At 35.4% G+C, this 21538-nt stretch overlaps 1 protein-coding gene across 1 annotated transcript; it reads left to right on the forward strand.

The window, feature by feature from the left end:
* Positions 1-1070: 1070 nt before the first annotated feature.
* On the forward strand, positions 1071-20887 carry KLRF2 (killer cell lectin like receptor F2). Its single transcript, XM_037167800.2, has 6 exons — positions 1071-1143; positions 4617-4715; positions 7556-7603; positions 10170-10318; positions 10569-10684; positions 20770-20887. The coding sequence occupies exons 1-6, from the start codon at positions 1074-1076 to the stop codon at positions 20885-20887; spliced, it is 600 nt and encodes a 199-aa protein (XP_037023695.2). The 5' UTR covers positions 1071-1073.
* Positions 20888-21538: the final 651 nt, after the last annotated feature.

Raw genomic sequence — 21538 nt, forward strand, 5'->3', positions numbered from 1 at the left:
ACCAGGTGAATAAAATGATATGTGCTGCGTGCATCAGGAAGCCTCTTTCTCCAGACACTCTGATGTTGATGTTTGATTAATGAACCAATACAGAGCCAATTCATGCAGCTAAAATGAATCCCATGCATGGGATCAATGAAGTCGTCTTCTACTACCTAAGGCCACTCTGGAACTAAAGAGTGCTCAATCTGCCAAACGCCATGGGCAAATCTGGGTCCCAGATGAGATACGGATTCTGGGTGGGACAGCAGAATGGCTAGGTGACAGGGTTACATTGGCAGTATCAGATTGAAGAAGGCAGTACTAGGCTCTTAATCAAATAATGAATTTGACTTCCTGCCCACAGTTCTTCTTCAGCACCATCGTGCACAGGCACAAGGACTCAATGTGCTGGATCATCTCTCCTGTATTCAACTTACCATCGTCTCTGCACTAATTTCCTGAGCCACCTCACAGCACCATAGCCATACCTCTCTCAGGGACAAGTATTTAAATTACTGATATGACAATTGGCTTAACACAGGTCTGATGTTACCTTTCCTTGTGCCTTCATTATATGCTCCATGCTGCTGGCCCATGACTGACTTGCTGAAAAGTGACATTTTCCTCTGGGTGTGTGCATGCATAACACTGAAGTGTGATAAAGATAATATCCTTTAAAATCTTTATTCTTATCTAGCCGACCACTGGTTTTACTTGTCTGTTTGGTATTTATGTATTTTTCTTTTGTCTCACTAGAATATAAAAGATAGGAAATATGTTTGTCCTCTTCACTTTTATGTCCCTTGTACACCGCACCCGAGTGCCTGGTACGCGGTAAGTACCTAATACATATTTGTTGAAAAGGATGAAACAAAAGAACCACTTTCATCTTGCAGCATAGAGAATTTTAGCCAGAAATGAACATGTCCACCCATTTTCATTCACCAATACATCCTGTGTGGTTTTAGACTATTTTCGGACTTCCTTTTAGCCTTCGATACATTGTACTAGGAGAAATATCCAGGGCTGAAACTCTTCTCCACTTTCTCGTGCTATTTTCCGGGTAGTGTCCCAGGCAAGCATTTCAGGAGATGGAGGCTGAAGATGGCTACATGGTGCTGATGGGCAAGACTCATGTCAAATCCCAGCAGAGATCTAAAGGTAGGAATATTGTTATCCCTCAGCCAGGCTCCAGTTGAAAATTGCATTATGCTCTCAGGAAAAAAAACAATGATCTTTGAATAATTTTGAAGTGTTAAATTTAACTTTATTTGGGGATTTTAAAAAATGGTCGTAAGCTAAGTTTATGTAGACTCATGTAAGCATCAACAATCAACCAAAAAAAGCAGCACTTTTGCAGCCATGGGGCCAGGGAAATGCTAATAAGATAGTGTATAACCACCTAGATGTGGTGTAATAAGAATATAAAGGTAATTTTCAAGTAAAGGATCAAAGTTAGCATTCTTACAAAAATTATTCCTCCTACAAAACACAAGATTCTTAAAAGCAACTGAGTGGCTGTTATATCTGTTGAAAATGCCTGTGATACTCAGAAGTAGAGATGTAGTGCTGATGGAGGGAGTAGCAACGGTCCCACAGTGTTGTACAGCTTACAGAAGCATTTTTGTATGTACAGATTGTATTTCAATAATCTTCGGAAAGGAGCCATGGAATGGCAGAATAGTCCATTGGGGACGAGAAAGGGGGAAATAAGAGAGAACATCAATCTGTGCTGTTTAGGACTGTTGTATCTGATCAAGGTTGTTTTGTTTCCAAGCTGTTACAGATTTTATAGGCAAGTTTGATGCACAACGTACGTTTTCTAAACCCAGTATGTTTACAATACAATTTTCGATAGTTCTGTTGATAGTCAGGATCAAAACTGGGATGACATGGGCCATACATTTTGGAATTGCTGGGAAAAACCACAGTCCTGCCACATGTGTGCTTGCCGTACTTCTTCATGTATTATCCCAGTTTCCACCCATCAAATTCAAACATTTTTCCATAAACACGATACTGTTGGCATCATCTGCAGACCCAAGGTCTTTTTCATAGTCTCAGTAATAGGAAACTAACACTTCCTTTTTCACTGGTAACTTATGTAGTGGAAAGTAAGACCATCGCACTTGAATAGAATTGGACTTTAAACCCCATAGATGTAGTGGTTAAACTAAATTATTAACTTTTTTAAAAGTTCATAAACCACTGTGTAATAGGTGAGTAAAGATATATAAAATTTGAAGGTAGATACATAAAGTAGAGGTTAACAGTCCTTTAAATTATTAGTGAAAGAAAAATAGGGAGCAGAATATGAATTAGGCCTGCAATTAAGCAAAAATGACATTTCTGTAAACATGCTTTTGCCTGTTTACAGAAATGAGAGCAGAAGTTGAAAAGAGAGCTGAGATTTCAGAGATGAATTTGGAGATTTGATGTGTGTAAAACACAGAAAATCATGAGGCGAGATTAGCAACTTGAGCATTATTTAGGGAGCAAAATAGGGACTGTTACTCTCATGGTACCTGGTATTTTTCTCACTAGCACGTATCACAATGATGTATTTACTCAATGTAATAAAATATAATTATAAAAAAGGTAGATATAATTAATCTTGTTACTAAATCCAGACAGAAAATTTTTCCATCATAAAACAATAATACAAGTAGCGTTCTGGCAGCAGTGATGATGATAAGTTTCGCAGAGGAATTTCATAGTTTGCACCATGGACGCCAATGGCTTGGAGTCCAGCAGTTCTGGAATGGGCCAGAGCAAGGTCTCACCCATTGTAGCTTAGGTAAAAGAATATTAATTGTTAATTTATAGCTATAGTATGATTTGGCAATGAGTTAAAACTTTCTATTCTTGGTGTGTATAGGATCAGTTAACTTCAGATAAATATGCTTGGAATAGGTATTCCCTCATAACCTGCAGAAATACATTTTGAGGATTTTTAGCTAAATAGAGGTCTTTTCACTTTTGTTTGAGTGAAGAAATACTCACAGGCACGAAAAAAATAGAAACATACTTTGGATTTATTTTGTCATAAAGACAATTGGGTAAATTTCAAAACTTACAATATACAACACATCCTATAACTATGTGTTATAAAGACATGCACCAAGTCCATAAAAATCAGTGAAATCGATTGAACTAAAACATCCAGATTTGAGAAGCACTCTTTCATTATGACTGAGAACAGTACTTTTCAACCTTTTTCATCTCATAGCACACATAAAATAATTACTAAAATTCTGCAGAACACCAAAAATATAGTTTTTCCTCAACTGAACAAAAAATAGGTGTAATTTTGATTCATTCACAGTGAATGGTTATTGTTGTGTTGGCTGCTGTCATTTTTTTAATTTGACAGTCTAAGGGAGAAGGGATCAGTGCCCCTGACTAAGTAGTCAGGTATTGCATGTTTTAAAAATTCTTGTAGCACTTCAGTTGGAAATTGCTGACTTAGAACTATTTGTGAGATGTACAACCACAGTGATGAAATTAAGTGCTTGTTTATTTATAAATCAGTACAAACTGGGGAATAATGATCTGAGCATCAAATTACTTGACTTTCTCTTTGGGCACTAGCAAAACAAATTGGCTTGAATGTTTATAGATTTAAATAGCATTCCCTATGATTACATTAAATATATTCCTATGTCTCTGGTGCTTCTCCCATTTATTCCTCTTTAAAGAGGTCATTCCTGCCAACTGTGATCCAAAGTAGTACTATGGCAAAAATTTGGTATCGACAGCATTAACCAGAAATCTGCGCTGCATAAGCTGGCACTGATTCTTGTCCAAAAAGTCAAAGCCAGGGGTACACAATATATCATATCTAAAGGTGAGATAGTATGTGAATATTCCCAGTACCATGACTGGTACATAACAGAACTTCAATAAATGTTCCTTTCCTTTTTTTATTTGTTTACAATGGGTCATTAAAATAATTAATACACATAACACAAGTACACTTGACAATGAACAATCCAAAAGTGAAATTAAGAAAAACAATTTTATTTATAATATCATTCTACAGTATTATCATGTGTTATATATAATTTCTATTTTATATGTATGTGATATATAGAATATATTATATATACATTTATATATTATGAATTACTATGTATTATTATGTGTGTAATATATAAAACATAAATCTTATATATTAAATTATATAACGTTATATAATATAAATTTTATATATTTACATTATATTTATGTATTAGTATGTAACACATATAATACTATGCATTATAAATTATATATTTATATAGTATATATTTAATTTAATTAAATTAATTTATTTTTAGAGAGGGGAAAGAAAGAGAGAAAAACAGGGAGATAAACACAAGTGTGTGGTTACCTTTTGTGCACCCCCTACTGGGGACCTGCTCTGCAACCCAGGTATGTGCCCTGACTGGGAATTGAACCCATGAGCCTTTAGTTCACAGGCCAGCTCTCCGTCCACTGAGCCATACCACCCAAGGCCTAATATATATTTAATTTAATAACTAATTTTAAGTAATCGAAAACATCACTAAATAACAAAGCAAGGCAGGAAAATGTTTCAAAAGTGAATAATCACAAGAGTTCTAAAATTCATGAAAAAAATCTCAACCTTTCAGATTTCGCCTTATATCCATTTTATTACTGCATTTTGCTAGTAGTTGGATGCATTGGGATCCTCACTTTTGTGATGACAGTGATTGGCCTGAACTTTTCAAGTGAGTATGAAACTTTGATTTATTTTTGCCTTTTCCAAAAATAAATTGATCTTTAAACCCTCTTAATTTAAAATCAGGTCCACACTGTAGTCCAAAGTTGGTAAACTAAACTTTCCACTCACATGTCATGTTACACAATTATTTTCAATTTAAGAAAAATTAAGAAACACTCAAATATAAAACATACATTTATTCTGCATGTTTTAAAAAACTTCTAGTTAAAGATTGACTTATTATAGTACAAAAAATCAGTGATGTATTTTTATAGGCTATTATGTACTTATTGGCATCACTTTGAAAAATAATAATTTAAATGTATGAATGTGCTAGTTTAAAAAAATGACCTGTTTGAAAACCATTTTAGATGGACTCCTGCACCTGTTTTTTCCTCCTGAAGTTGTATTTAATGTGTGTAACCTGTGTTCATTCTTCTGAAATAACCAGACCACTGCATGGTTCTATAGTTTTTTGTGTTTCTCTTGAAACTGTGATTCTTGAAAATGTAGGGCTAAAATGGGGATTGTAATATACAATGTCGACATGGAACATAAACTCTAAATGGGATCTCTAAATGTAGATGGGCCCTAAAGCAAGTTCTCTGTGGGAAACTAAGAAGTAAAGTGTCTATTTTATTTTGGGCAATTATATTTGTTTTTATGTTTTTCCTGATGCAACAGAAAATGTCAGATTTTTCTAATACCAAATAAATGTTCTTCTTTAGGTAATTCTTCTCTACTTTTAACAGCATTTTGACTGAGAAGTTGTCAACCAATCACATCCTTTAATATATTCAACCCTTGTATTGAAATCAATTACTGATAATATGAAATTGCCCACTTCTTTAACATTCAATATTAGGTGACTATTCATTTTCATGAGTTTATCTAAGTAAGCATCATTTAACCAGTAATTCTAGAATATGGACTATACTGTAATATTAAAACTTTAAAAAAAATTCTAAATGCAGGAGCAAATGGTTTCATTTGGGCACCAAGTATGATATTTACAGGCCACCACACTCTACTGTGACTCAGCAAAATGCAAACAGTAAAATGACATCGTTGATGCCATCTTCATCCTTTCAGAGAAAGATGCTTTTTACAAGAGATGTGTAAAACTTGAAAAATTGATGAAATATCAGTAGGGACAATATTTTTCTTAGTGGTTTTCAATTCTAATAAATTAGCGACAATTTTAATATTTGTGTTTGTAATAATTTGTGCTTGTACTTTGACCAGTTTGAAAATACATTTCATGGCTTTCAGTTCAAAACAAATTGTTGATCATAAATGTTTACATCTGCTCTTTCCTAAGATTCTATATCAGAACAGTAAAAGATAACAACATAAAATAAGTCAAAAGCACAGAGATGGAAAAGAAAAAAAATTATAGAAATGAAAAGCAGATGGGATAAGGCTATTGAATTAATCAGTGCACACAACCACACGTCAAAGAACATCCCCAAAAGGCAACAATGGGGATGAAAGGTTTTCCTCACGGCCAAACCCAGGGAGGGCCCCCTTTTCAGAGGGGATTAGGGTGGAAAGAAAGGTGGAAAGCAATGCAGTTAACTAAAAGACTTTCTAAAGAATGTTCTTTTTCATTGCTCTCTTGACTACCTCTTGCTCCACCCATGGAGTGGTAGTTGGTACCATATCATGGCAAAAAAAAAGAACAAAAGAAAAAAGCCCAACAAAATCCTTTTAAGACAATCAGCTATATAACTAAACAAGCTGGGGCTCCTCTTTTATGGAGTCGTGGTAGATATCGGCTCCCTTGTTTTGGTTCTGGAGAGGTCCAGGGTACATGCAATGTTGGTTTATTGCATAGTTTGGATATTTCCTATGCCCATTCTATGTAAAAATTCATAAAATCTATCCAAATATCTCAGAGTATAGAGAAAATGTCAGAAAATATTAGTAAGTATAAATAATTTGAGATTATCTGAGATAAAATTCCAACATATTATCTCAGGAAGGATGGCATTGCTGACAAATTTCCAGAAGAGAAGAGGGGAAAAAGCACATGGGAAATAATAAAATAAATATTTAAAAATTTTTAGGAGAAAAAACAAGCAAACAAACAAAAAACAGAGGTTTTCAACTTATAACAAAAAGTCCACCAAATGTAGAATAAAATGCAAAAATAAATATAATAAACAGATGATAAATAGATAAGATAGATTGATAGACAAACAGATAGGTAAATCCTCATTATATTTCAGGACACAATCAGTAAAAATGCAATCCTAAATGTTTACGTAAAGAATTAGTTTTTTTCCCAAAGCAAAAAGAAACAAATTGGCATCTGATTTTTAAACATATATAAAATGACATGACTGCAGTAGTTCTGAACATGATTTAACTTAAGTTTAATATAATTTTTTTATGCACTCCTTTGGAACAAATTAAGGAAGAGGGGTGTTGATATTAGAGTAAAGCTAGCCCAAGAATATATTGAAATGTACATTGTAGGTTATCAGCTCTTCTGTGTTCCAGGAAAGTAATTAATTCAGTCTGCTTGAAAACCATCTATGAATACTGCAACCAAGAAGCTGAAGACACGTGGTATGATACAAAGGGTGTGTCTAGAACAAAAAAAATAACATCAAAAATAATATATAAAGGAGCAATAGGTTTAAGAGGTTTAAGAATGTATACAATATTTAGAATTGTGATTAGCTCTCAAAAGAATAAAAATATTAGAAAAAGTGGTTCATTCTGGGGAAGGAAAGGAGTAGAAGCCTGGTAGAAGAGAAATATATTCAGTTTTTTTTATTCTCATATACCTAAGTTTCTCTTCATGTTACTCATTATATTTTTTCTTTGCACTGAATACAGATAAAAAAATGGATTTCTCAAAGAACATAAATATCAACAGTCTAGCAGGTAATGTTTTTGTCTGATAAGTGTTGAATAAAAAAAACTCCACCAACTAGTTACACAGATTAAATATCAGGTTTTTAATACTTTAAAATGGTTATATGATAATCACATCATAGTAAATATTTAGTGTAGTTTAAACTAGTTATGATGGTTCATTTTATTTGTTAACTTGGCCCAAACGTTATGGTATCCAGGTATTTATTTAGTCAAACACTAACCTAGATGTTGCTGAAAGTGACAAAAGTACTTTTTAGATGAGATTACCAATTAAACCAGTAGATTCAAGGAAAGCAGATTATCTTCGATAATGTGAGTGGGCTTCATTCAATCCACTGAAAAGCTTAAGAGAGAAAATACTGAGGTTCCACACAGGAAGAGGGAATTCGGCCTCCATGCTCCAGACTCCAGCTGCAACATCAGCTCTTCCCTGGGTCTCCAGTCTGCCAACCTGCTCTTCATGAGAGCCAGTTCCTTGGAATAAGTCTCTCTTTCTCTCTCTGTGTGTTTGTTCTATTTCCCTGACTAATACACCAAGTAATAAATATGAAGGCATATTATATTATAAAGCAATATAATAATGCTTTAGTTGACCAGATAGCCAGTGGAGACAAACAACTAGGTTGGAATTTTAGATCTGATATTTATCTGTTGTATGACTTTGAGAAAATTATTCAATATGTGACTCAATTTCTCCTCTGTAAATTGGGGGTGATAATAACATTTATTTTAGAAAGTTTTATTTTGTTATATTCTTAGATTTTTTTTATGAAAACTAGAAGTAAAACTAGGTACCTTTCACACAGCTTCAAAAAGTGTTAGTACATAGTCAGTATTATTTCATCTATGTCTCTTCCAATAACACACTCCCAAACTTGATTGTATTAAAGCAATTACCAGATATCATGCCATTTAATATTTAAATATTTCAGTGCATGATTCTTACAGTTAAAGGCTCCTTGTGCTTAACTCAATCACAACATTATTATAACTCCTGTGTTAGTTTTCTCTTGATATGCAACATATTACCACATATTTACCAGTTTAAACCAAAACTTATTTAATACTCAACCTCCATGGGTTGGGAGCATGAGCATGGATTAACTAGGTCTCCTGTTCAGGGTCTCATGATATGTAATTTAGGTGTTTGCCAGGCCACACACATTTCTGGAGCTGAGGTTCCAAACTTATGTTGTGGTACAATTCAGTTACTTGTGGTTGTAGGACTGAGGTCATTGCTTTATTGATGGCTTTCAGCCAGGGCTACTCTAAGCTCCTGCATTTTCTTGCCATCTGTACTCTTTCATAGACTCTCAAGACATGGAAGTATAATTCTTCAGAGCCAATAGGACTTCTCTTTCTCTTCAAGGAAGGCCCAGTCTCCTTTTTAAGGTCTTCTATTTCCTTTATAAGGTCTTATGCCCTCCTGTGATAATCTCTCTTTTCATGAACTTGAAATCGACTGACTGGGGACTTTTTTTTGTCTTCAAAATCCCTTCACTATGAATACAATAAAACTTAACCATGAAAGTGATATCTCATAATGTTCACAGGCCTGACTCACATTCATTACATGAGGGAATTACATGAACCATGTACATCAGGGGCAGGAATCATGTCTAACACAATGCCTAACAAAATTAACAATAACTTATTAGTATATATATTATCTAGTCACCATTAAAATGTCTTTTTATTTTTCTCTGATTTGTTAGAATCACAATCAGAAGGAAGACCACAATTGTATGTTTAAAACGCCTTGCTGTCTCTTGAATCTCTTATCTTCAGGTCCTCTTTACTTATCTTCTCTTTGCCATTTATTTGTTGGAAAAAATGGGCCAAGGTTCTGTATAATATCTCATACTGTTTATATTTCTGTCTTGTCATTTAACATGTTCAACTATTTTATAAAGTGATTTTAAAACCTAAATATATGCTAGGTGCTTTAAAACTCACAATAATCATTATAGGTGTTATCATGTAAAAATATATAATAGATGTATTTTTAAACATATTTGTTATTATTATGTAAAAATTTGAGACAAGAATTGATACAAAGTAGCTAAATAAATTTCTTTCTCTCCGCCCCTTATCCCCATAATATTTCTTTCTATAGAAGCTAAGACTAGAAGCTAAGTTAACACTAATAGCTCTTTGGACAATTGGTGTCCACATTTTAAATCATGGTTAGGTGTTTTAACATCTTACATGGATCATTTGGACTACTTTTAGTATATTTTGCAGCTCTATTCACCTGTACTTCAGGTGAATGCACTTCATTCACCTTCTATCAATATTCACTTAATGGAATCACTTGGTCCAAATGACTCCTTCTCACTAATAATAGTGAGTTAATAGCTCCCCTTAAATTTAAATTATGAGGTATATTTGAGATTATTTTATACCTTTTAGTTATGCACTGGTACAGCTGAAATTAGAATTCAGTTATCCTGAGTCTTTAAATTATGTTTTTGCAAAAAATGTAACTATTCAGGCCCGACAACTCTTGGCCTGGTACAAAGTATAATAATTTTGTAGAGTTTAATTAACTTTTTCTTGCATTTTCTTTTAGGAGATAATTATATGTGCCAAAATGACTGGCTGTTGAACCAAAGGAAGTGTTACAAATTTTTAACTTCTTCTAGAACTTGGAATGAGAGTCAACGTGATTGCATGAAGCTCCAGGCACATTTGCCAGTGATTCACACTTTGAGAGAGCTGGTGAGGAATCAAACACAAGGTCTAAGTGCTCCAGGAGGAGTTGCTAGGTGCAGTTCTAATATGTGTGGGTAGTTTGTAGTCATCAATTTGAACATTCATTAGCCCTAATATAATTACTATTGTTTTTGATACAACAGTATTTAGGAAAGAAATAATCATTTACTTCTTCATTAATGCCTGGCACAGTGACTTACTCTGTAGAAGGTATTGACATGTTTTTGAATAAATGAATGAACTGTTCCTTCTGCAGGAGTTCATACAGAAGAGTTTAAAACCTGGACAGCCTAGTTGGATTGGACTATACATTGTGCCCCCAGGAAAGCAATGGATATGGATAAATGAACACCCTTTTGTGAAACAAAAAGAGTAAGTCATTATTTGAGAGTAGGAATGGTATAATGATGCTGTTTTATTTATAGAAAAGTAATTTAATTAAGCTTTCTTGATTACCAAGTTTGCTTTTAAGCTTTCTTAATTCTTGCCTCACTTGTTTTCAAATTATATCTCTCTCTTTTTTTCTTTCTATCATTTTTATTTCTTCTTATTTTTTTAAACTTTCAGTAATGTTGAGAAATGTGGTTAGAAATTAGTCATTATGGCATTTGGAAATTATTAATTGTCAAAAACTGATTATTTAAAAAGTAAGCTGATTTGAATCTCATTACAATAATTTGAAGCAAATATTTTTATATAGTAAATGCAAAAATAAAATAAACTTACAAATAAAAGCATCTGGAATATATAAAAATGTCTCATGCATTGATGACAGAAAGTATGAATTTAGGAGATCCAAATGGTGGAAGAGTTAACATTAACTTCCTCCCAGGACCAATCTGGAATTACAACTAAATTGTAGAGAAATTATCCAGAAAAAACAGCTGAACAGTAGTGGAAGAGAAGCCTTACAACCACGGACAGACAGAAGACACAAACCCAGTGGGACTGGTGTGGACTGTGGAGGAGACACAAAAGGGCCACCTGGGTTCCCATGATTGGCAGCTGAGGTACCAGAGGAATATTTCAGCAGCTGGGGGGTTTCCCCTGAGAAGTATGAGGTCTGAATCCCAAGCTGGGCTCCCCAGGCTAGAGCACCAGAGCCCCAAACTAACCCAGATAGCTGGAATACTAACTTTTCCAGCTGTGAAAAGTGGCAAGGTTTCTCTCTGCTAGGGACAGACAGATAGCTAGAGTCACAGAAGGTTTTTAAAAGGGCAATGCACAAATTTTCAATTGCAGCCACTTACCCTGGGGTTCTGGTAAAGGAGGAGCAGAGTGGACTAGAGATGCCTGAGAAGAGACCGAGAACAGTAGCTTTGGGGAGAGAAGTGAGAGAGCAGCTGCCAGGATCCCAGTGCTGAGTCATCCCCCAGACTGCAGGAGCCATCTTGCTCTGGCAGTGTTCCCTTCCAAGTGGGCATCAGCCTGAGTGGAGGCAATAGCACGACATTCAGAAATTACTCTGCCCTTCCATGTGGTTCATAAGCCTGACTGCTGAGTGCAGAGTGACTAGATTAACAACTGAAGGAGTCAGCTATAGACTGTGGATCCCTGGTAGTCTTGAACAGGTTTCCTAAGGCCAGACTGGGACACAAACTGATATCACCAGAGGTGGATACAGAAAAAACAAAACAAAACAAAAACAATGGTAAATACTAGATGCAACTGAGATGAATTCTGCCATGGTCTTCTTCATGATGTGTGATATTTTCACTCATGCATAGGTTTTTAACATTCATTCCTTGTCCTTCAAGTTTGTTCATATGAAGTCTAGATTTTATACTATAGCTTATTTCAATTCTTATATTTTGCTCCTCCATTCTCTAACACCATTTTACCCTCTCCTTTCCTCTTATTTTCATTTTAAATTTGTTTTCTGTCTTGCTATGAACTGTTTCCATTCTGCACTCTTACTATTTCTGCCCCCTCCAGACTCTCAAAACCATTTTTCTTGTCATTCGTCATCTTGTTATTTTTTCACTCTTAAAATACCTTTATTTTCTCTCTACTTTTATCAATCTTTATTTTCGTTGTGGATAGGGCAGTTGTTGCATTTCTTCAATTTTATCTCTAAATCTTCACTATTTTGGTATTTCAAATCTCAAATTTTACCATTCCTTTCTCCTATTTTGCCATTTTCCTACTTTTATATTTTCATCTCAAATTTTAAGTTTTCCCTGTCTTAGCCTGGTTTTCATTCCTCACTCTGAACATTCCTTCTCCCTCTAACGTCTCAAAATCACTTACCTTTCTTCCAGACAGCTCCTAAGCTTTTCTTTCTTTTGTTTTCCCTCTTACTCTCACTTCAATTTCATTAATCTTAACTCATCTATTGTTGATAATGCTGTGCTGGATCTTTTTCTCCTATTTGGTTCCTATTTTTTATTTATTTTTTCTTACTCCCTGTCTCATTATATATTTTATACATTTCCCTCCTCCTGCTCCATTTTGCCTTCTTCATTCCCTTTTTTATTTATGATATAATATTTCTTTCTCTCTTTGCCTTGCCCCAATTCCCTACTCTTATTATTGCTCCTCCCTCTACTCTCTCAAAATCATTATTCTTTCAGTTATTCATCTCCTATTTGCTTCTCCTTTCTTATAGTAGTCTTAATATATTTACACCCTTATTGATACTGACTCATTTGCTGCTGATGGTTTGTCTATGGGTAGTGGTTATTTTTGCAAGTAGGGGTTTGTTTCCTGGGCTGTGTGGTTTTGTTCTGAAAGCACCTGCATGACCAGATATAAGACATGGTGGGTGGAGTGACTCTCAGTCAGCCAACTAGAGAGAAGGACCCACCAAAGAATGACCCAACAACAATCAAAACCCGATTACAACCAGAGAGCTAACATAAACAGAATAAAGGGCATCCCAAGGATATCAAGTTCAGGCGATCAAGGAGACTGCACCACTGAATCCCATAGGTCTCCCAGCATAGAAGTTCATACCACAAGGACAGGGAGTCAAAGCAGATCAATCTAAGAAGCAGAAACAAAAAGAAGAGCCCTATAAAGGGAAAGAAAGAAACAACCCCCAATCAAAAGGAAAGGAGGGATCCCCAGAAAGAAGCTAAATGAAATAGTGGCAAGTAAACTATCAGACATTGAGTTCAAAAGAAAGGTGATAAAGAAGTTCAGTGAGCTCCATGACAACTACAAGGAACTATAGGGAAGCTATAAGGAATTTACTTTGAAATACATCAGCATGAAAAAGAACATAGAAACTATCAACAAAATCTAAGAGGAAATGAAGAATACAATTTTGAATTGAAGAACACAGTGGAAGGAATTAGAAGTAAGCTAGAGGAAGCAGTGTATCAAATCAGCAAGCTGGAGGACATAGTAGGAAAAAATTCCCAGACAGAGAAAAAAAAACAAGAAAGAACTAAAAAAATGAAGAGAGTTTAAGGGAGCTGTAGGACAACATATGATGTAACAATATCCATATAATAGTGATACCAGAAGGAGAAGAATATGAGCAAGATATAGAAAACCTGTTTGAAAAAGTGATGACAAAAAACTTCCCTAACCTGATGAGAGAAAAAGTCACACAAGTTCAGGAAGCACAAAGGGTCCTCAAAGAGGCCCCACTGTAAGACACATTATAACAAAAAAGGCAAAATTTAAAGACAAAGAGAGAATATTAAATGCAGCAAGGGAGAAGCAGCTAATAACATACAAGGGAGCCCCGATAAGGCTATCAGCTGATAGAAACACTATAAGCTAAACAGAATGGCAAGAAATATTCCAAGTAAGGAAAAGAAAAGGCCTGCAACTGAGACTACTCTATCTAGCTAGTCTATCATTTATATAGAAGGTGAAATAAGAAGCATCCCATTTTTAAAAAAGCTAAAATAACACATCTCCACCAAAGCAGCATTGCAAGAGATGCTAAAGTCACTGCTTTAAGAAGATAAGGAAAGAGAGGGAATGAGAAAGGAATGCAAGCACAAAGGGAAAATGTCAATGAATAAGTGCCAATCAATAATAACCTCAAATGTAAATGAATTAAATGCTCCAATCAAAAGATATAGGGTGACTGAATGGATAAGAACATGGCCCACATATATGATGTCTACTAGAGATCCACCTCAGAACAAAAGATCTATATAGGCTGAAAGTTAAGGGATGGAAAAAATATTCCAAGCAAATAGACCTAAAAAAAAGCTTGGGTAACAATACTTATATCAGACAAAATATATTTCAAAACAAAGACCATGAAAAGGGGTAAAGGAGGACACTATATAATACTTAAGGGAACAATTCATCAAGAAGTGATAACCCTTATAAATATATATATATGCTTAACATATGAACACTGAAATATATAAGGAAAATTTCAGAGGACTTCAAGAAAGATGTTGACAGCCACACACTCATAGTAGGAGATCTTAACAGATCATTGTTAACAGTGGATAGATCATCCAAGCAAAGAATTAACAAGGATATTGTGTCATTGAACAACACTCTAGATCAACTGGAGTTAATTGATACAGAACCTTTCACTACAAAGAAGCAAAATATACTTTTTTTGCAAATGCACATGGAACATATTCAAAGATAGACCACATATAGGTCAGAAAAAAAGCCTCAGATAGCTCAGAAAATATTAAATCATATCAAGCATCTTCTTGGATCACTCAGGCTTGAAACTAGAGACCTACTTCAAGAAAAAAACTCAAAACATTCAAATTAATGGAGACTGAATAACATGCTGTTAAATAACGAATGGGTTAACAATGACATCAAGGGAGGAAACAAAAAGTTTCATTAAACAAATGAAAATTAACACACAACAGCCCAAAACTTATTGGACATAGCAAAGAGAGTGTAGCGAGGAAAGCTCATAGCCATACAGACTTACCTCAGAAAGATAGAAAAATTTCCAATAGACAACCTAAGTCTATATCCACAAGAACTGGAGGAACAACAACAACAAAAAGCCCAGAGTAAGTAGAAAGAAGGAAATAATCAAGATCAGAGCAGACTTAAATGACACAGAGACTAAAATAGCAATTCTAAAGATTAGTAAGTCTTGGACCTGGTTCTTTGAGAAAAATAAGTAAAATTGACAAGCCTTTAACCAGACTTACTGAAGAGAGAGAGAGAGAGAGAGAGAGAGCTAGAATAAATAAAATAAGAAAATAAAGAGGAGAAATAACAACAAATATCATAGAAATACAAAAGATTGTAACAACTATGTGCTGAGGATGAACAACTATAAGCCAAGAAATTTGACAACCTGAGAGAAATGGACAAATATCTAGAAAATATAATCTTCCCAAACTGAATTAAAAAGAAGCAAAAGCCTGAATAGACTGATAAAATTGTGAAACTGAAGCAGTAATAAAAAAACTCCTGGTATACAAAGAGCCCTGGACCAAATAGCTTCATAGGTAAATTCTACCAGTTAGAGAAGAGCTAAATCCTACCCTTCTCAAACAATTCCAAAAAATTCAAGAAGAGGGAGGACTCCCAAACGCTTTAAAAAAGCCATTATTAACCTAATTCCAAAACCATATAAAGACACGACCAAGAAAGAAAACTACAGGCTAATATAGCTAATGAACATAGAAGCCTAAATCCTCAACAAAATACTCCCAACCCAGATCCACCAATACTTTGAAAACATTATACTCCTTGGTCAATTGAGATTCATCCCATGGGTGAAAAGATGGTCAAATTTTGCAAATCAGTATATGTAATATACCACATAAACAAAATGAATGACAAAAGTCACATGATTATATCCATAGACACAGAAAAAGCATTTGATAAAGTACAACTCCCATTTCATGATAAAAATGCTCAGCAAAGTAGGAATAGAGGAAGCATACCTCAAATAATAAAGGTCATATATAAGAAACCTAAGCCAACATCAAACTTAATGGGAAAATATTAAAAGCTTTTTCCCCAAGATCAGGTACAAGACAAGCAGGTCCACTTTTCACCCTTTATTCAAAATAGTATTGGAAGTTTTATCCACAATGACCAGAGAAGAAATGAAAGCGCATTCGAATTGGAAAGGAGGAAGTAAAACTGTCATTACTTGCAGATGACATAATAGTGTATATAGCAAACTATATAGGCTTCCCCCAAAAACTACTCAACTTAATAAGTGAATTTGTCCAAACAGCAGGATATAAAGTCAATATACAGAAATGAATGCATTTTTGTACACCAAAAATAAAATATCAAAAACAGAAACTAAGAAAAAATCCCATTTACTATAGCAACAAGAAAAATTAAGTAACAAGGAATAAACTTAACCAAGGAGGTCAAGACCTGTACTCAGAAACTACAGAACACTGGAGAAAGAAAGGCGAACCAAACAAATGGAAGCACATACCATGCTCATGGATTGAAATAATCAATATATTTTAAATGTCCATACAACCCAAAGCATTTATAGATTTAAAGCAATGCCTATTAAAATACCAGTGACACATTTAACAGATTATGAACAAATATTTCAAATATTATATGGAACCAAAAATGACCGCAAATAGCTGCAGCAATATTGAGAAAGAAGAACATACTAGGAGGGATCACAATATGTGATATGAAATTATACTACAAGGCCACAGTAATCAAAACAGTCTGGTGCCAACATAAAAATAGACACATAGATCAATGTAACAGAATAGAAAGCCAAGAAATTAACTCATGTTTTATGTTTGATTAATGTTTGAGTAGGGAGAAGAAACGTAAAATGAAGTAAAATTAGCCTCCTCAAAAAATGATGCTGCAAGATCTGGAATGGTACATGTGAAAGAAAAAGAAAGAAAGAAGAAAAAAAGAAAGAGAGAGAGAAAGAAAGAAGAAAGAAAGAAAGAAAGAAAGAAAGAAAGAAAGAAAGAAAGAAAGAAAGAAAGAAAGAAAGAAACTTGACCACCAACTTATACCATATACCAGAACAAATTTAAAATGGATATAAGGCTTAAACATAAGCCATGACACAACAAAACTAGAGGAAAACATAGGCAGTAAAATTTCAGATATCTCGTGTAGCAGTATTTTTACCTGTATGTTCTCCAGGGCCAGGGAAATGAAGAAAAGAATAAACAAATGGGATTACATCAAATTAACAGCCTCTACACATCTAAAGAGAACATCTTCAAAATGAAAAGGAAGCCAACCATATGGGAAAACATATTTTCCAATAATACCTAGGACAACAATTTGATTCCTAAATATATAAAGAATGTGTATGACTCAGTATCATGAAGACAATCCAATTTAAAAAAATGGGCAAAGGACCTGAACAAGCACTTTTCCAAGGACAACATACAGATTGCCAGAGACATATTGAAAGATGCTCAGCATCACTAACCGTGAGAGAGATGCAAATTAAAACCATAATGAGATGCCACTTCACACTGATTAGAATAGCCAAACAACAAATAACAAACAACAGAATAAATCAACAAGCAACAAGTGCTGGTGAGGATGTGTGGAAAAGAAAACACTAGTGCATTGCTGGTGAGAATGCAGACTGGTGCAGCCTCTGTGGAAAAAAGTATGGGATTTCCTAAAAAAATCAAATATGTAATTGCCTTTTGTTTTTTCTTGTTTTTGTTTTTGTTTTTTTTAAATATTTTATTTATTTATGTTCAGAGAGAGGGGAAGGGAAGGAGAAAGAGAGGGAGAGAAACATCAATGTGTGGTTGCCTCTCATGTGTCCCCCACTGGGAACTGGCCTGCAACGCAGGCATGTGCTCTGACTGGGAATCAAACCACAATTGCATGGTTCGCAGGCCCACGCTCAATCCACAGAGCTGCACCAGCCAGGGCTGTAACTGCCTTTCGACCCAGCCATTCCACTGCTGGGATTAAACTCCAAGAACCCTGAAACATCAATTTAAAAGAACCTATGCACCCCTATGTGCATAGCAACATTATTTACAATAACAACTGCTGGGAACAGACTAAGTGCCCATCAGTAAATGAGTGGATCAAAAAACTGGTACATTTACATAATGGAATACTAGGTAGGCAGCAGAAAGAAGGAACTCCTACCATTTGTGACAGCATGGATGGAACTGGAGAGCATTATGCTAAGTGAAATAAGTCAGGCAGTGAAAGACAAGTACCATATGATCTCACCTATAACAGGAACCTAATGAACAAAAGAAACAAATTAGGAAAAATAGAGCTGGAGGCATGGAAACAAGGAACAAAGTGTCAGGGACCAGAAGGGAGGAGAGAGGAGGATAAAGGAAGAAAGAACAGGAAGGGCTTAAAGAACAGGTATAAATGACCCATGGACATGGACAACAGCGTGGGGATTGAATGTGGGATCAAGGGTTGGGCAGAGCAGGAGAGAGAAATGGGGGAAAACTGGGACACTTCTAATAGAACAATAAAAATATTTAATAAAAAATGATTAAATAAATCACTATAAATTGTACTTATTGAAGAAACACTCAATAAATAAATGCTAACTTATTTTTTAAAAAGAAGTTTTAAATTTAAAATTTTGCCCTTAAAAATTCTCTCAAATTTGTTGATACAAGAATAAAGCTTCTCTCACAATGTTCTTGTGTGAACAACAGAAGGCAATGAGTGGAAGAGTGCTTTAAAATTCTTAAGTGTCATGTACACTTTACCTGTATCCCTCTGTGCTTCCATTTTCTTTTCTCCTTACACCACCAGAGTAGCCGAGACTGAGCAAAAAGCACCGGAAACCTCTCAAGTTAGAGCAAAAGCTGTGGACTGACAGTTTATTTCAATCTGGATATTTATACTTCCATTATCCATCCTCTTTCATGAATATAAAACTAAAGCATGAAATACTATTCAGTTTTTGGACCTATTTTGATGGTAGTCTTTGAAAAACTTTGGAAGAAATGCATAGGCTCCCCCTTTTTGATTTTTTCATTTGGAAACCAAGATATTGTTAGGACAACACATCTCTTTTTAATTTAATTTTATTTATCATGTTATTACAGTTGTCCCAATTTTTCCTCCTTGATGTCTTTATACTAGTGTGTTGAACTCTGCATCCAGTAGATTACTTAATCTCAGTTTTGCTTGGTTCTGTTTCTGGAGTTTTGTTCTGTTCTTTTAGTAGAGCCATGTTTCTTTGTCTCATCACATTGGCAGCCTCTGTGTGTTTGTTTCTATGTATTAGGTAGAGCTGCTAGACTCCCTATCTTGGTAGTGTGGCCTAATATAGTAGGTGTCCTATTGGGTCCAGTGGCACAGCCTTCCCTAGCAATCAAGGTGGATACTAGAGGTGTGCCCTTTGTACTGAGCTGAGTACACCCTCCTCTTGTAGTTAAGCCTTGATTATTGTTGGCAGGTCAATGGGAGGGATTAAACCAGGCCGGACAGCTGCAGTAATTGGCTGTGAGCATTTACCACCAACCTCCACCCTAGGAGGAGGATGAGCTGTGTGGGGGCAGGTTGGAAGTGCACCAACGTGGTCTGTAGCTGTCCACTGGGTATGTTGGTCCTGGGGTTTCCCAAGTGGTGCAGGCAAGGTCCGCCCCCACCTGAGTTTTGCCCAGGACCACCCAGCCTGAGCTATAAAGCAATCTGAGATGGATGCTACTTGTGCTGGGCTTGAAGATTCCCAGGCAAAGCCAAGTTTTGAAGGTAGGCTGGCTGCTGCTAGTTCAGGGCCTTGGGCCACTTAGTGAGAGGTACATGTGCTACGGGCTCACTGAGGCTGGCTGTTGCTTGTTTGAGAGGATTTAGGTGTTGTGAAGCATGAGCCAACATCAGGCATTTAAGGTGGGTCCTTAAGTTGGGCGGAGTGGAATTTCTGGAGATCTCCAAGGTGGGTCAAACAGTGTTAGATATTTTGATGGAATCTCAGATATGGCACCAGCTTGCTGGCTCTGGGCTCTGGGTGGGGAGGGTTTAGAAAAGGGACAATGCCCTCTGCTCGCCTTGATGACCTACACTTCAGTTTTTCCCTGTATACCACTGGTGACTTTCAAGCTGCCAGCCTGGTGCTGGAGCTCAGAGGGAGTGAGTCTGAGAAGTCCCTGTGTGGGTTCTTTAAGAAGGACTGCTTGGAACTCCGGAAGTTTCTTACACCTAATCCCCACTGTGTTTTGCAGCCAGAAGTTGTGGGGACTTATCTTCGTGGCACTGGAACCCTGGGCTGTCAGGGTTGGAGTGGGGTGGGACTCCTCGCTCCTGAGATATCTCTGCCAAATTTTTATCCACCACACTTTGGTGTTTAGAGAATTTAAGATAAATTCTCTAGACCTGGCTGGTGTAGCTTAGTGGATTGAGCATGGGCCTGCAAACCAAAGGTCGTGGTTCGATTCTCAGTCAGGGCACATGCCTGGGCTGCAGGCCAGTTTCCAGCAGGGGATGCACAAGCGGCAACATACATTGATGTTTCTCTCCCTCTCTCCTTCCCTTTCCCTCTAAAAATGAATAAATAAAATCTTTAAAAAAGATAAATTCTCTAAAGTCTGCCCTTTATCTCCTAGCTTTTCAATTATTGGACCAACTGATAGCATGAGCTGTGCTGTCACAACAAGAAACCAAGTGAATTCTGAAGACTGTGACTCCAAATTTTATGGCATTTGCCAGAGAGACATTGTCTGAACAATAAAAGAAAATCTGTGCATTTAAATAAGAAAGTGGAAGAAATCCGTATGTATGGATGGATGATATAAATGGTTGTTCATTTTTTAGAGAAATGCAAATTTATGTTTTTTAATTTGAATATAAAAATTTTAAATATTTTATACAGAAAGAAGACTCAAATGAAAAATATAATTTTTAAAAACAAGAACACATAATTTCATATTGTTTCAATGTCTAAAAAATAAATTTAATCTTCTCCTAATCCTATCTATTCCCCATGTGTGCTCTATTCCTTGAGTTCTAACTCTTTCTGAGCATTGAGAGAGGTAATAAACCAGGCACACACACACAGATATGCCATCTCTTCTTTACCATGGCCCTTTACCCCAAGTTGATTATTTTCAATCAAAAACAAATCAAATTTCAAATGTTAATGTGTTTAGATGCTGTAAGCATAAGATGTCTATTTCAGGTAACATCTAATCTTGTTTTTCATGGGCTTTCACAATTTATTCTCCTTTAATAAAATTTGTTTTAAATATTATATTGAGAACTTTACTGCTTCCTTAGTTTTCTAACTGAAATTTTATAAAAGTAAAGCTTCTTATTTTTCCTTTCATTTATTTAAAACACACTCGTATTTTAAAATAAATGCAGCAGTTTGCTTCT

Source organism: Artibeus jamaicensis, unplaced genomic scaffold (assembly GCF_021234435.1).
Source record: "Artibeus jamaicensis isolate MK-2021 breed Jamaican fruit bat unplaced genomic scaffold, CSHL_Jam_final contig_233, whole genome shotgun sequence".
In the NCBI taxonomy this organism is placed as follows: domain Eukaryota; kingdom Metazoa; phylum Chordata; class Mammalia; order Chiroptera; family Phyllostomidae; genus Artibeus; species Artibeus jamaicensis.

What these genes read in the sequence shown, in the direction of transcription:
- KLRF2 (XM_037167800.2), top strand. Translation starts at nt 1,074, where the DNA reads ATGGAGGCTGAAGATGGCTACATGGTGCTGATGGGCAAGACTCATGTC. An exon ending in GATTGGCCTGAACTTTTCAA is followed by an intron (nt 4,716 to 7,555) that starts GTGAGTATGAAA and finishes CACTGAATACAG; the next exon opens with ATAAAAAAATGGATTTCTCA. An exon ending in AAATATCAACAGTCTAGCAG is followed by an intron (nt 7,604 to 10,169) that starts GTAATGTTTTTG and finishes ATTTTCTTTTAG; the next exon opens with GAGATAATTATATGTGCCAA.